At 38.5% G+C, this 15702-nt stretch overlaps 2 protein-coding genes across 2 annotated transcripts in view; both read right to left on the reverse strand.

The window, feature by feature from the left end:
- CAVIN4 (caveolae associated protein 4) overlaps window positions 1-5064 on the reverse strand; it is a 9446-nt gene extending 4382 nt beyond the window's left edge. Inside the window, exon 1 of the mRNA XM_006096459.3 lies at window positions 4263-5064. Within this exon, the coding sequence (XP_006096521.1) occupies window positions 4263-4670 (408 nt within the window). The 5' untranslated portion in view covers window positions 4671-5064. The remainder of the gene's footprint in view (window positions 1-4262) is intronic.
- Window positions 5065-5155: 91 nt separating this feature from the next.
- Window positions 5156-15702, reverse strand: part of TMEFF1 (transmembrane protein with EGF like and two follistatin like domains 1) — a 73820-nt gene continuing 63273 nt past the window's right edge. The window contains exons 8-10 of the mRNA XM_006096506.1: window positions 14350-14473; window positions 10215-10373; window positions 5156-6266 (exon numbers count right to left, since the gene is read on the reverse strand). Coding sequence (XP_006096568.1) covers window positions 6182-6266; window positions 10215-10373; window positions 14350-14473 — 368 coding nt within the window. The 3' untranslated portion in view covers window positions 5156-6181. The remainder of the gene's footprint in view (window positions 6267-10214; window positions 10374-14349; window positions 14474-15702) is intronic.

Below are 15702 nucleotides of genomic sequence, written 5' to 3' on the forward strand. Positions count from 1 at the left end.
GATCAATGTTTCTCTCTCATCGATGTTTCTAACTCTCTATCCCTCTCCCTTCCTCTCTGTAAGAAATCAATAAAATATATTTAAAAAAAAAAATGACAAAGACAGCAGGAGGAAGAGACCGGAAGGAAGGATGAGATCTACATGTGATGACTCTGAAATACCTCCTGGAAATTTAAGCAGAGATGTTGAGTAGGCAGCTGAGTATGTAAGTTTGGATTTCAGAAGGGAGGTCTGGACTAGAGATAAACATTTTGGAGTCACTAACATAAGGATTAACTTAGAAAACATGAGATTAGATTAAAGCGATCACGAAGACATTGAGTGAATGAGTCTACATTCTATTATTCAAACTCCTTGGGGCCAAGGTGTGTTACAGAATTCAGAATATTTCAGATTTGGGAAAAAAATAATGTAACATTCCCAATGAGATCTTGGGAAGAAGCATTTTTGTGGAAAAAAATATGAATAATCACTCTAGGGTGGGCTAAAGACTATAAACAGCCTCATGCTATCTTAGGTCAGGTTTTGTCATTGACTGAGTTTGGGTTAAGTAAGGTCTTGCTGCCAAAGAAGTTATTAAATAATTTGGATTTTGGTGTTATAGACAAATGGATTTCGGATTTGTAGGTAAGAAGAGATGAGAAAACCAAAAGGAGAAAGATCAGCCAGTGAAGCATGATGAAATCCAAGAGAGAGTAGCAGCCCTACCCCTACCCTCCTAGAAGTGATGGGAAAAGAAGTTTCAAGAAAAGAGGGAGGGACTACCTATCAAATGTGTCAAAGGAGAATGAGAATTAGATTTGGGAACATGGACACTGGTGACCTTACCAGCCCAGAAACACAGCTGCTAAAGGAACCCAACTATTTAGGGATTATTTCTAAAACAACAGGGAAAACTTTGAGGATCACAAGACTTTTAATTGAACCCCCAGTTAAAATTCCCTAATGAAGACTGTGCTCCTACTTGATATCCAGAGTAAACCTGTTTAAAAAAAAATGAATAAAATGTAAGAAACACATTGACATATATTCCAAAACCTACCAGACTGATGGTGAAGAAGAATCACTGAATCTTATTTCTTTGGATACGTATTTAAAATTAAAATCTTTGACTACAGGACTAGAGAGTCTAGGAGCTTTTTTAAAAAGGGCAGGGTGGGCGTCTCATAGCTCTCTGATGAATCAGAAGCAGCGAGATTATTCCTCTCTTTTCCTGACACCTGTTACAGGGAGTAGCTTCAGCAACACCAAGTGGATGGGTATGGCCTGAGAAGGTATAATTATGTAAGAGCCAAAAAATAATTACTGCTTGGTAGGGAAAAAATCCATCTCAATCCTGCTGTGAAATCAGATATAACTCAGAAATCAGATAGAGCTCAGAAATCACATATCCTTCTCCAATTACACAACAAATTATACAAAAGCAGACTTAACAGAAAACAGAGATAGAGTCAGGAACAGTACTTGTTATATGAATCCATTTGGTGTAAATCCCATGAGTCAGAGATACATGAGTCAGTAGTGAATACACTGTAATAATAATTGAAGATTATAGGGTTGAATTATAATTAATTTCCAAATATGATTATTACATACTTTTTATGTAAAAGTCCAGGTTAAAAAAAAAAGATGAATTGTATAACAAAATGAGCACTTTGGGTCAAACTTGAATATCATAGTAATAAAGCTGGGGAAATTTGGAATATATAGAAGTCTGGGACGTACCATTAGGGAACGGCAAAGATCTCACTTGGTGACCACAGGCATATGCTTAGTAAGCAAAGTTGTTAGAAGATACGCTAAGACTCCTGTTTTGTATGATCAAAAGGTCATCAAAGTGAAAGTATGTTCAAAGAAAAATGATAATTGTACAAGAAATAGATAATTTTTTTAATGCCAATGTCCAGGATTAGGTGAAAGCTCAGCCACACACAACTGTGGGAGATAAAATACCAATAAGGGTTGCCACCAAAAGATATATCAAGGGAAAACTTTTAGAGGAAGGACCCTAATGGAAATGCACATATCCTATAGCTGATTAGCTTCAAGTTCATTTCAGTAGAAAGAGCATTCTCAATATAACCACTTATACATATTAACTATGAGAATGAATGACAAGAGCTTTAAAAATAATCATGTGAATATTGTATAGTGTTCTAACATCTAATGAATCATCAAATCTGAGTTCTATGTTCACTGTTATTTTCCTTTGTCTTTTCTCTACCATTACAGTTGACTGCTTATTGACTAACTGCTGCTTACTCCAAAAACTTAATTTCACAAATCTTCACAACACTCTATCTTCCAAGGAAAGGTATCTGACCTAACTAGTGCCTCTCAGCGATTTTTTCATACTATCTTCTATTCATTCAAGTAACTATGGGGGCTCAGAGAGAGGGAAAAAATAGCAAGTTTCGGGGAATAAATGGTGAATAAATATAGAAACATCATAACTTTTAAAAAAAAGAATTACGTCAATAGACAAACAAGAGTCTGTTAGAACTTTTCAGAAACTTCTGTGCTCTAGCCTCTGTACAGCTTGACGGGCACCTGCTCCATTCTTGGCTCGAAGGTCCCCAGGACAAATGCTGGACACTAAGAATGTCTGCTGGCATGACCCAAGCAAGGGGAGGGTGATGTGTACCCGTTACTGCTAATGCCCTTGGAAAGTGAATTGAAGAACAGATACCACATTCTCCAATACCAAATCTAGATCCCTATTACATACACTAACATTGGAACTGGGCTCTGAAGCTAAGGTGACTAATTTTTTTCAGGTTTTTAAGTCTGGAGAAGAACTTCCAGGGATCTGGAAGGAAAGGGAAATGACAGAGTCCAACCTACCTAACTTTGAAATAAGCAATACTTCTCTCTCCTCCCTATTCTTCTTCCTAAATAACCAACAGATTCAAAATACCACTTTGTAACTTTATCAGTCAAGAGAGGGCTATGGAGAATTGACTAACGTGTAGAGAATGCTGTGGAGGTTATGGCCCACATCCCTAGTATCTTACAATTATCTGCCTACATAATCCAACCGCCCTCCTATTTCATTCTGTTTTCATTCTTCTAGGTTTTTTTTTCCTAAGCATATGGGCATCCATTTAAAAAAATACAGTAATGATAATAATGTATATATGCACCATTGAACATCCCTGCATATATTACTGATTTTATACTTAGAACACAATCTTTGACAATAATATTTGGGGCCAAAAGATTTGTGAATTTTTAAGATTCTTCATATGTATTAACAAAACTACCCTACAGAAATGTTGTGCCAATTAATTATCCTACTAGCAGAATAGTGAGGTGCTTGTTTTTTTTCTACCCTTAAGCTCTGAATATGTTGTGTTTTAGTAACTGCAAAAAAGTAGGGGAAGGTGGAATTCTGCTCCTTTATTTTGTCTTTTGTAAGCTGTCTGATAATGATTTTCCCATTTTTCTACCATGAGAGGAAAGTTCAACTTTTTTTTGATTTGTAAGAGTTTTAAAATATATTATAGATAGTATGCATTTGCCACGATTATGGTTCTAGTTAAAAAATATGAGTTCAACTGTACAGTAATATAGGAACTTAGCGCAATAAGCAATGCCACACAAAAACTATCATATCAGCTAAGTAAAAAGACTTTGTAGTTAAATATAAGGAATCACTTCTGTGACTCCGACATTGGTACAACTATAGTAACAATAACAAAAATAAGAACTATTGCCTGATGCATTGCAAAATACAGTTTGTTATTATCGTATCTCGTGTGTAAAAATTCCAATAGGTTGTATTCTGAAAAGCTTACATTGTTCTGCTTAGGGTTTTCCTGGCTCTCCACAAGAAGAAAAACAAAACAAACCACATTGTGAGGCTGCTGGTCCTCAGCTTCTTTCTGGTAGAGAATGTTTATACCAGAGGCCTCTGAGGTCTCTTCCAGTTCGAATGTTCTAAAGCCGATGTGAGGGCATCACGCTAATATGGCTAATGTGCTGAAAGAGCTTTCCTAATATTAAGTTTCAAAGGCAAGAAATAGCCTCAGCTACAGCCCACAGTTCATATTACACGAAATGGTTGAGAGGCTCAAAATACTGACCTGATAGTACGTTCGTTCACTTAAAAGTGGTTTGATCTTGAGATATGTGCTGATAGAGAATTCTACTACATGCAGATATACAATAGTTCAGAGGCAATGTTCTGCTAGGACTTGTTGGCAGTGAAAGCAGGCGAGGGATTGCACTAGTGGTCACGGTAAACCCAAGCGCGAGCTTACCTGGAAGATCACCACCCGGAACTTGTTTTTCTTCATTATCTCCTCTTGCTTCGTTTCCACTTTCGTCACGTGAACCTGCTGCTTCTCTACCCGGGCCTTCACGTCCTTAATGTGAGCACTGACTTTCCGGGTTTTCTCAAACAACTTGTTAATGACATAGCCTGTGTTGCTGTGTGACTGCGAAAGCTTCAGCAGGTCGATCTGGACGGACTTGATGGAGTTTTCCATCACCCGGTGCCTCTCTTCTATTCTCTTCTGGCTCGCCTGCACTCTGTCCACGATGGTGGCAACTTTGTCCAGCACCGTCACGATGGTCAGGGCAGCGTCTTGGTCTTCATCTTCGGCCATACCCGACAGGCGGTTCTGGTGGATCTTATCGGCATTTGAAGCAGACCCATTATGTTCCATTTTACTTACTTCTCAGCTACAGAGGGCCTCCCACAACCAATTCCGGCACTTCGAGCAAACAGCTTGATAACAGGCCACGGGGTTGTTTAAAGGGTTGGAAGCCCCACCCCTGGAGACTGGTCAAGTATTTATAACTACAAATGCCCATACGTGACTGTTCTGCAATATGAGCCCTTGCAGAGCACTGGGGACTGTTCCAAACATGCTTACGGACTGACTAAGGGACTCAAATAAGACTGTGTGGGTAGAAGAGAAAAGCTTTTTGCAAAAAAGCTCCCGGAAGCCACCATGTTGCTAATATTAAGCCTAGAAGCCCAGTGACCAAAAAAGCGAACTCCAAATGTTGGGTGAGCCTTTTGCCTTTAGGTAATTTCCAGCAGCATTTGTAAAAGCAAAGGGGAATTGTGAGCAAAACTCTGCTTTTTCTATGCATTTCACTGACATATCGAAGAATGTAGTAAATAAACACACCAAAACAAAGGCCATATAGTGAAAACACTATATTATGACATGCTTTTCCAGATCAAATATTAAAATTAATATTCCATTTTGAACATCTTAAATTCTACATGCATACTTCTGAATATCTAAACTACACGTTAAACAGCTGAATACATTCTACTCGCACTTCAGATCTTGAAACACTGACAATCTATTATTATAGCTATTACTACAGGACAAATTTGGATAGAGGTCTTAGGTAATTTTTAAGCTCACTTTAAGAGCACCAATCATTAGTCATTTTTGCATTTTATTCACAAACACTGATACAATTATTTATGTTAAAACAAATCTTTTCTTTAAAAGTTAATGTGTATTAAAGTAGTTTAACTGAGAGGGTAGGCTTTATTCCAGTCTGTTTGTTAAACAGACTATGTTCACAATGTCTAAATCTACTTTCCAGTGATCTGTCCCATCATTGCTACCAGATACTTTTTTGAGTTACCAGAATTATTTTTTCAAAGGAAGGAATAATCAAATTCCAGTCCATACATCTTATAAATATTTTACACCTAACACACACGGCTTTACAGTTCATGCGATAGGCAGTGTCTAGAAAAACAGTTACTAAATCTCAAAACATTTAAATGTCTATTTAAACACAGTGTCTTCTAAAATTTGTTTTGTAAGAAAAGTAATCTGTAAACATCTTTACCTTTAGTTCATGCTTAGTCATTTGCTGTGGTCATTGTGGAAGAAGTGGGTATGACTTTACAACCATTTGTGAAGTGGTCCACCTTTGCAAAAATATTACATTCCATGGGTAAAGAACGAGTCTTAGAATTACCATGTGGTACAAATTTATGAAATCAATTTCTGTCTTTAAAAACATAAAACAAAGACTACTAAACAGTCCAAAACTGCTGTAGCTGAATATTCTAAATACGAGCCAACTGTACTACACTAAAAATGTCCAAAAATAAGGCCTCTGAAATAAATATTTCCATTCTTTAAAAAAAGACATAATAAATGTACATCACATGGTCAGTGTACATATAAAAGCCATCGTTTTAAACCATCCTGGAGGACGTATCCGAAGTAAAATGACCTAGGTTTTGCTTCTGTCGTCGTCCTCTATTGTTTTTAGGGCATTTTCTGTTGAGTTAAAAAAAGAAAAAGAAAAATGTCACACATAGAAACGTATTGCATGCCCTCCCACGGAAGGGAAGCAGGACGCTACTTGATACAAGACAAGGTGAGGACCCAACATGTCAGACTGCTATCTTCCTGACAAAATGGGGAGGTGAGAGGGTTAGATATACGATGCAGGTCTGGACATGTGCAAAATTCATTTCCAGGGTCTCTATTGCTGACTTGCATCTCCAAGAGGAATCCCGCCCTTCCTCTGGCCAGGCAACCCCCCCCCCCATCTTTCCACTCAGCCCCCACCCCCGCCCCCTGCCAGAAACTGATAACATATAAACCTGGGATAATAAAAAAGGATCCTGGCCTATCTACTTTCCCTGAACATTGACACCCCCAAGATGATAAGAACAGCTTAGATGAAGGGAGAAATCAGGAAGAAAGATGCCTATTTAACCTCCGATAGGAATACATAGGAAATGCCTAGAGATTTTAGGCAATGACTGCAAGTCGTTCTACACCCTGCTTGGGCAAACCACAGAACCCAATAAAGTACAGCCATGCTGTGGGTGAGGGGAATTCCTGGACCCTGCTCTCATTTTACTGTATGTGTTTCTCCAGGTCGTATAAATCTCATCGTGCTGTAACTGTGTTTGTGCCTGTCCACAGAATGCAAACATATGAGCTCTTATTGTGTCTGCACAAAGCACTGTGCTACACAATGTGGGATAAAGGGACTGGGATGAGTTCTGGTAATGTTGAGCTTGAGCTCTGCTAAAAACTAGCTGTGCAACCTTCTTTTCCTATACGTAAAATTTTAAGAGTTCGACTAACTTCTAAAATCTCTGCCAGCAAGAAATTTATTATCTAGCCCTGGCTGGGTGGCTCAGTTGGTTGGAGCATTATCCTGTACACCAAAAGGTTGCAGGTTTGATTCCTCATCAGGGCACATACCCAGGTTGCAGGTTTGATTGCCGGTCAGGACACATACGGGAGGCAAGGGATCTCTCTCTCTCTCATCAATTAAAAAACATGTCCTTGGATGAGGATACAAAAAAAAATTTAAGTAATTTATAATCGAATGGAAAGAAAGTCTTGCATAATGAGTACTCCTAAATTTCCATGTTTTTAGTCAATTTCAAATAGCAATGCGTTCGTTGCCTTGTTTTAAAGGCCTTGGTGGTAACACTTCTATTTTATATATTATTTTTCACAAATGTTATCTCATGAATCTTCATAAAAACACTCTGAGATAGTGCTGGAATCATCTCTATTTCCTAAATGAGGAAATTGGTTGAGAAGTCAAGCGACCCCTCTCTTAATTGTCACTAATTCACTATGACCTGGAAAAGTTCCAACTCCCTGAGGCCATGGCTTTTTCATCTATAAATTAAGGGGGTTTGTCTAGGATGATGTCCAAGGTCCCTGCCAATCAGTCATTCTATGAGTCAAAAAACCAAGAAAATAGATTCCAAGCATAAAAGAAAACAATGTTACTCATGCAGTCTTGATGAGTGGGTCAGCGGGAACATCCTTTTAAAGGAAGATTCCTTGCATGTAACAGCCACCATGGGATAAGTGAACAGCTGCTCCATCATGGACTGCGTGGGAGAGGCAGTCCCTAAAAATTCAAAGGAGATAAGTCCAAGCAATCTATATATATAAAGGGCTAATATGCAAAGTGTCCCCTCGGGAGTTTGATCAGGAGTTCAATCGCTCACTATGACCACCAGGGAGTGGCATGGAACATGGCAGGCAACCAGCGGCAGCGGGGCACTGAGGGAGCGAGGGAAGGAGGAGGCGAGGAGGTGGGGAACCTGATCGGCCCTGATCGCAGGCCAGGCCTAGGGACCCTACCCATGCGTGAATTTTGTGCACCAGGCCTCTAGTTACAATGATAATATTCCAAATCCAAGAGAGCAAGACATTCTAGGAGAGGAAATACCAGAATAAAAAGACAGGCCTCAAGGACAGACTTATAATAAATCAACGAGATGACCCTTTGGTCATGGAGACCTGTGGGTGGTAAAGATACGGTAACACAGTTAAAAATATACTGTGGTGTCCAAGTGTCTGTGAGGGCAGCAAATGGGTCTGTGGTATAAACTGGAGGGTATTAACTTGAAAACTACAAGCCAGATAAGTTAATATAGTAGCTGAGGATTACAGCACACGGAGAACAGCAGCACAGAGCTGGATAAAAGGCTGGATTAGGATTTGTACACGGGCTTAATGTCCTCTCTGATCTTGGGTAAGATACTTCCCATCCCAGGACTGCAGTTTCCTCGTTTCTCTAGATTCTAGAGTCTAAAACAAAGGGGTTGAACTAAAGTTGCTTCCTGCTGACTCTGACATCCTTTGATCTTCTTTAAGATGGCACTATCACTGGGCTTCAAAATCCTCCTTACCTCTACCTTATTTCTTTCACCTTCCAAATCATTTATTACTCCATTAGTCCTTTACTCTAATAATGTCCTAAATGGTCACCCCTGACCTCACATTTTCTCTCCTCCACTGAGTTTTGCAGATGACACTCAAATTAATGCTCTGAAAAAAATGTTTTGTACCAAATACCTCCCCCACTCAAAACCCTGAAAATCAAGTTGGAACCTTGCTCCCGTGTGATGTTCACACTTAGTAAATATATTCCCCAAGATGGTTCAGTGGAAAGAGGAATGGTTTGGGACCCGGGCAGCACTCCACCCAGTCCAGGCCCTTCCACTTACAGACAAATGCCTTAACCCCTGAGAGCCTATTTTAAGTGGCCACAGGCAGGCCTGCTGTTGCCTGTTGTTGTTTTTTTTCCTTCCTATCTTCTCTCTCTGCAGTCATTACTTTTTATATCATTATGTCCCTACTTTCATCTACTGCCCAGTTTTATACTCAGTCGTCTTGCCAAAGGGCAGATCATCTGTTCTACAGAATAAAATCCACTGACTTTACTGCCTGAATTTTATGAAAAATATGTATTACTCAGAGAACACTTTTTTTATTATCATTTCTAGATTTATCATTCCAGCTCCAGATGGCTGAGACTACTGAAGGTCTGGCTGCCATCCAGACCTTGGGTAGAGTCATAAATCCTCTGGCCTGCCAATCTCTGTACTTGATATGCTCCACTCCCCTGCCCGGAATAATGCAGAAAAGTATACGGATGATGTTTATGAAACTTCTGAACCAAACCTTAAAGGAGGTAAGGAAGAGGCAAGCAAGACAAGACACGAGACTGGGAAACATACAGACAATATGAACCTGATTTGCTTTGACTTTTCTCAGGTCCGGGTCAGTTCTGACTTAGATATTTCAGCTCAGCGTGGGAAACACCCATTTTATGCTAACTGCAGTCCAAGTAGTGTTTAATTTGCAGCTTAGTTATGATAAATTCCTATGGTTTTAGTTGTAACATAGAATTTTAAAGTTTAGTAGTCATGACTGTATTCCAGAAAATGAAGTAGTGTTAAGATAATGATATAAGAAGAAAAGCAGTTTTCTTTAACCTCTGGTTTCTTCCTTTCTTGTTATATTTACTACGAATAAAGTATATTCTTAGGACATAAAACACCTTGCAGGTCAGCAGGGCTTGAATACTTTCGGCATGGCTCTTCTGTGTGTGTGCGGACCATTCCAAAGAGTCTGCTCCTACCGTTATTGTCCCCAAGTGCAGTGCTTAGAACCTGCACACCATTCTCAGATCCCTAAATTCCTTTATGCCATTGAATAGCCTCATGCTCCCTCTACCTGCAGCTCAGATAGACCCAAAACCCTGAGAATGAGTTTCTGGCCATCTTCTAAAGAAGCAAGACAGGGAGAGGTAGAACCACATGGGACCCTAGGATTTTTTCCTAATAGACTAGTGGACTTAAAAGCCCCTATCATTTAGATTGAGCTTCAAGGTTCTCCTTTAGTTTAACAGCTACCCACCTCTAATTCTAAGTTGTTGTCTCTTAGGTCATCACCTACCTTGTTATGCACATGACAATAGCTACTATAATGGCGATCTGCACAGCTCCAATAATTGCTGCGATGAGAACATGAGTGAGCTTTTGCCTGCTTGGCACTACGTAGAGAATACTAAAGTCCGTCTTTTCACAGTGCTGTCCAGTGTAACCGGATTCACATCTGAAAAGGCAGGAGGGAAGGAATTTCTATGAGAATTACAAATTTCAATAATTTCAGGTTTTAAAATTAAAAGGTACAAAAATGATATATTTTAATAGGCATAGAAAATCAGGCACCCTCCCACTACTTAAAAAAAAATTGCCATTTGTGGATTTCCTTACACTTTTTAATATATCTATTTTACGTGGTGCCTTTCCCCCCCATCATTATATCACATTAATTTTTAAAGTTGCTAGTCTTTATTACCTTCATTCAAAAATAGATAAATAATATTTCACTCAGTGACTATAACAGAGCTAACTTATCTATTTCTTGTTCTAAGACATATCAGTTATTTTCCATTTTTCACAATTATAAATTAGGTGTGGTGAACATCTTGGTTGAATGTATACTTTTGTATATTAGTGTTATTCTTTAGGCTACTTAGAAATGGGATTATTGAATAAATAGGTATAAACATTTACAGTTCTTTGAACATAGCACCAAATTATAGTCGAGACACTTTTCAATGTAAATAATATCATCACTTAAGATGCAGGCAGGAGATAAGTTATTAATAATAAAAATGAAGACAAGCAGTGGAGTAGTTGCTAATCTTAGAAATTATCTAATTCCAATTAAAAAATAAATAAAAAGGCAACAATATCGTGATGATAGTAATATGATAGGAGGAAACATTTAAGATAGTTAACAGAAAATTTACAATGTTAGCTGACAGAAGTAAAATGCATGAATTAGGCAGCCTTCAGTTGGAAATGATTAATAAAACATCTGGAGTGTATAGACAGTGTATTTATTCATGTCCCACACTTCATTACAAAAAATAAAAAGCTTTTTTAATAAAGCATTTATAATAACAACAAGAAACCTGGGGACAGGGATAAAGCAGGGGAAGCCAGGGGTGATGTGAGTCCACCAATCCCAACCCCAAGGTTCCTGCCAGAAGGTGTCACATTGGGCTCTAAGCTTCCTAGCAGACAAAAATCAAAACAAAAACGCAGTAAGGTAGATATACAGACTATGGGATAGAATTGAGGGCCCAGAAATGCACCCATACATCTATGGTCAACTGATGCCTGACAATGGTGCTAAGACAATTCAATGGGGAAAGAACAGTCTGTTCAACAAATGATGCTGGGACAACTGGACGACCACAGACAAATAAATGAAGTTGGACCTCTTCTTCACAACATACACAAAAATTAACTCAAAATGGGTCATAAATCTAAAACTAAGAGCTAAAACTATAACACTCAGGGGGGAAAAAAGAAGTAGATCTTCATACCTTTAGATTAGGCAATGATCTCTTATATGACACCAACAGCACAAGCATCAACAACAACAAAAATGTTAAATTGAATTACATGAAAATTAAAATCTTCTGTGCATAAGGGCACTATCAAGAAAGTGAAAAGATAGCCCGCAGAATGGGAGAAAATTTTTGCAAATTATGTATCTGATAAGAGACTTACATCTAGAATATATAAAAAACTATAACAACTCCTTAACAAAAAATTGCAAAATGGGCAAAAGATCTAAACAGACATTTCTCCAAATAAGATATACAAGTGGCAAATAAACACATAAAAAGATAGTAACACCATTAGCCTTCAGAGAAATGTAAATCAAAACCACAATAAGATACCACTTGGCCAGAATAAAAAATTCAGATACTAACAAATGTTGGCGAGGATACTAAAGAAAATGTAAAATAGTTCAGCCACTTTTGAAAACGGTCTAAAATTTCCTCAAAAAGTTATAAACAGAGTTACCATTTGGCCCAGCAATTTCACTTGGCATTTACCTAAGTGAAATTAGGTATAAATCCATACAAAACCTGCAAACAATTATTCAGGGTAGCATTATTCATAATAGCCAAAAAGGGGAAACAATCCAAATATTCATCAACTAGTAAGTGGATTAAAAATATGGTATTATCCATTCAATAGAATTCATTCAGCCATAAAAAGGAACAAAGTACTGACACATGCTACAACATGGATGAACCTTGAAAACATGAGGCTAAGTGAAAGAAGCCAGTCACAGAAAACCACATATCATATGAGTCCACTTAAATGAAATGTCCAGACTAGGTAAATCTAGAGAGACAAATAGATTAGTGGCTGCCTAAGGCTGAGGAGGATGGGAAGTTTGGGAGTAATAGCTAAAGGGTATGGAGTTTCTTCTTGGGGTGATGAAATGTTCTAAAATTCATTATGCCGATTGCAACACTCTGCAAATATACTTAAAAAAACCACTGAATTGTGCCCAAAAAATGAAACGAAAGAAAGTGGTAAGATCACTGACACAGAAAACAATCTCCACAAAATAAAAGCAAAGCAGCTGTTCCAAAGAACCACAGTTGCTATTGTTATTAAATTCAAGGGAACTTTATCTCAGTGGTCCTCATTAAAAGAGGGGCAACCCTCTGGTACAGAGGACACCATCCTCAGCAATGCAGCTGCAATAAATTCAATAATATGAGCAAGTCCCTTAGGAGATTTTAAATAATCTTTCATGGTAAGCTAATAGCCAGAAGTCAAAGCTCAGTAAAATAAAAAGTTCCACAGGGAGCTATAACACTGTCCTAGATATGCAGCACTCTGACAGTTAAGCTTAATCCAAAGATTAAAATCAGAATATAAAAAAGAATGTATAGGCCATTTATTGTTCAGGCAATCCTCCCTGGATATTATTTTCTGCAACTCACTTTGAGTTATGCTCTCAAAATACCTTGAGTATTAACTTCTAGGTGATTACTTCTTCATCTGCTATTCATTAAAGGCAGATCCAGGCTATGCTACCCTCTATTCTCTCACCCCACATACCCTCCACAGTAATCCCATTCACTTCCATGGCCTCAAGTGCTGATTCATTCAATTAACATGTTTACTGAGCACCTGACATGTAGCAGGTACTGTAGTGGGCATATGGGAAACATCAATGAGCAAAAGAAATAAAGATCCCTGGCCTGGTTACCCTCTAGCTGGGGAAGGGAGGGTCAATGCACATAATAAGTAAATGGTTATTTTAGAAGGTGATATGCATTACAGTAAGGTTTTGTTTGTTTATTCTGTTTTGTTTTGGAAAGCAGGAGGAGAGGAGGAAAATGAAAGAGTCAGGAGAAAGGAGCTAGAGGAGTACAGAAACCAAGAGACCTGATTTCAAGTGGCCTCTTGTACTTCTTAGAGAGCGAGAGTCACTGGCCTGGAGACTGGCAGGACAAAAGAAAAGGATACTAGTTCTCCATGTTTTGATGTTTTTACAAAGAAAAGAAAAAAGGATTCTGGTGAAACTTCAGGAGGCAGGAGAGAGCAGAATAACCCGTCTCCCCTCGTCTATGGGAACAGCACCTTGGCTAACGGGACCAACCTGAGGGAGAGGGTGAGCTCCAGGCAGCAGCAAGAAGGGCTATTGGTAGACAAAGAATAGCAAAAAGCACTAACATAGGTTGAATATCAGAAAATCAGAGCTCTAATTTTGTCCCAACTCTATTTGTAACTTGCTGCTAACTGTGAACAAGTCACATAATCTCTCTGGAATCAGACGAGTTTACACCCTTTCCATTTCCATCTCTCCCATCACACCTGGTTCTACATCCTCATCTCCTTATTTTTAGAAATCTATTTTAGCATATATTCTGAGTTACATGTTCTCTGTTCTTCCCACATTCCTCAGTCCCTCAACCACCTTATGACAGATTGCCTAACAACCAAATAGTGTTGAAGTATACTTATTTTTATATGAAAATATACGTATAACATCATATTAAAAATGTGAAATCTCAAAATCCTAATACAACACTGTTTTGCATATTATCTGCCAAGTTTTTTGAAATGACGCTTTTTAAAATATCTCTACTGCAAGAAAACAGTATTTTTTGGTAACAGCTCATCCACATTTCATTGCCTTGTACAGAGCAGGGACCACCGATGGGAAAAAATGTCTCATCTCTGACCTGGAGGTACCAGCTTACCTACAAGAAGCCTTCTGAGTAGCATAGATGAATTCACACTTTCCATGGATGCAGTAACCATTGAGGTTTTCAGGGCAAGGCATGTGGTTTCCAATATAAACATCTTCTCTTTGATCACTAGCATCTTAAAAGAGCAGAAACCAGGTCAATAAATAATGAAAAGCAAATTGAGAAATATGGACTTTTCAAGGGTTCCTGAGACAATAAGTAAATTCACCCCTTGCTGGGTACTTTGGAAAGGAAATTTATCAAGTGGCGGGCTGGATAAGAATCAAGGTCACATAATGCCAGAAACACAGCAGGTTCAAACTCAAAGCATTTGAAAGTATTTGCAGGATGTGACCACTATGAGCCCTTGTTATTTAAAAACAATCTGCCAAAATAACCCACACAACTAAACATCTTTGTTAAAGACATAAATGTGACTTCTATGAGAAAGCTCGTCTCTGTGACAGAGAGATGCTGTATATACCATTGGCTTTTGGAGAATCAGCTTATTCTAATCATTCACCTGGGGGCTATGAAATTGAGGCCAAGGAACACTGAAATGGCAGAAAGTTATGGGATGCTGAAATTTTAAGGTAAAAGGTTTATTTTTGGAATGAACACTAACAAGCATACTGATTTTTTTCCAAATGGAAATACTACTTTTGCTATTCTTTTTATACAGCATTTTTAGTATATGTTAATGTAAAAAATGTCAAATAATATAGAGGACAAAAAATATTTAATCACCTGAGATCCCCCTATCCACAGAAAACTATTGTAAACAGCTGTTCAGACTTAGGTATACTGATTTGAACTGAACTGAGCTGAAGTGAAGAAAATGGAAGTGTGCTGAGTAATTCCACTGTCAGAAATGGGGAAAGGGCCAGGACGGAAAAACAGAAAGAGGCAGGACAGATGAAGACATAGGGACCCAGTCTTCAAAATCAATCAGATTCATTCATCCATACTCTCTATCCATCTCTCTCTCTCTTTCTCTCTCTCTCTCTCTCTCTCTCTCTCTCTCTCTCTCTCTCTCTCTCTTTTAACCAGAAAACGACACCTTTAATTTTCAGTGAACTGCTACATCATGGGGAGTTTTTTGGTTTTGGTTTTTGTCTAAAGTTTTACATATGTCTCCTTTTTCCCCCATTGACGTACCCCACTCCTGCCATTCCCACCCCCGAGGGCAACCCCCACCCCACCCCAGTGTCTGTGTCCATTGGTTATGCTAATATGCATGCATATAAGTCCTTTGGTTGATCTCTAACCCCCCACCCCCCCACCACCTCCCCTGTCATTTGTCTCTGGATCTATTTTTGTTCATCAGTTTATGTTGATCATTATATCCCACATTATGAGTAAGGT

Source organism: Myotis lucifugus, unplaced genomic scaffold, assembly GCF_000147115.1.
Source record: "Myotis lucifugus unplaced genomic scaffold, Myoluc2.0 scaffold_180, whole genome shotgun sequence".
In the NCBI taxonomy this organism is placed as follows: Eukaryota; Metazoa; Chordata; class Mammalia; order Chiroptera; family Vespertilionidae; genus Myotis; species Myotis lucifugus.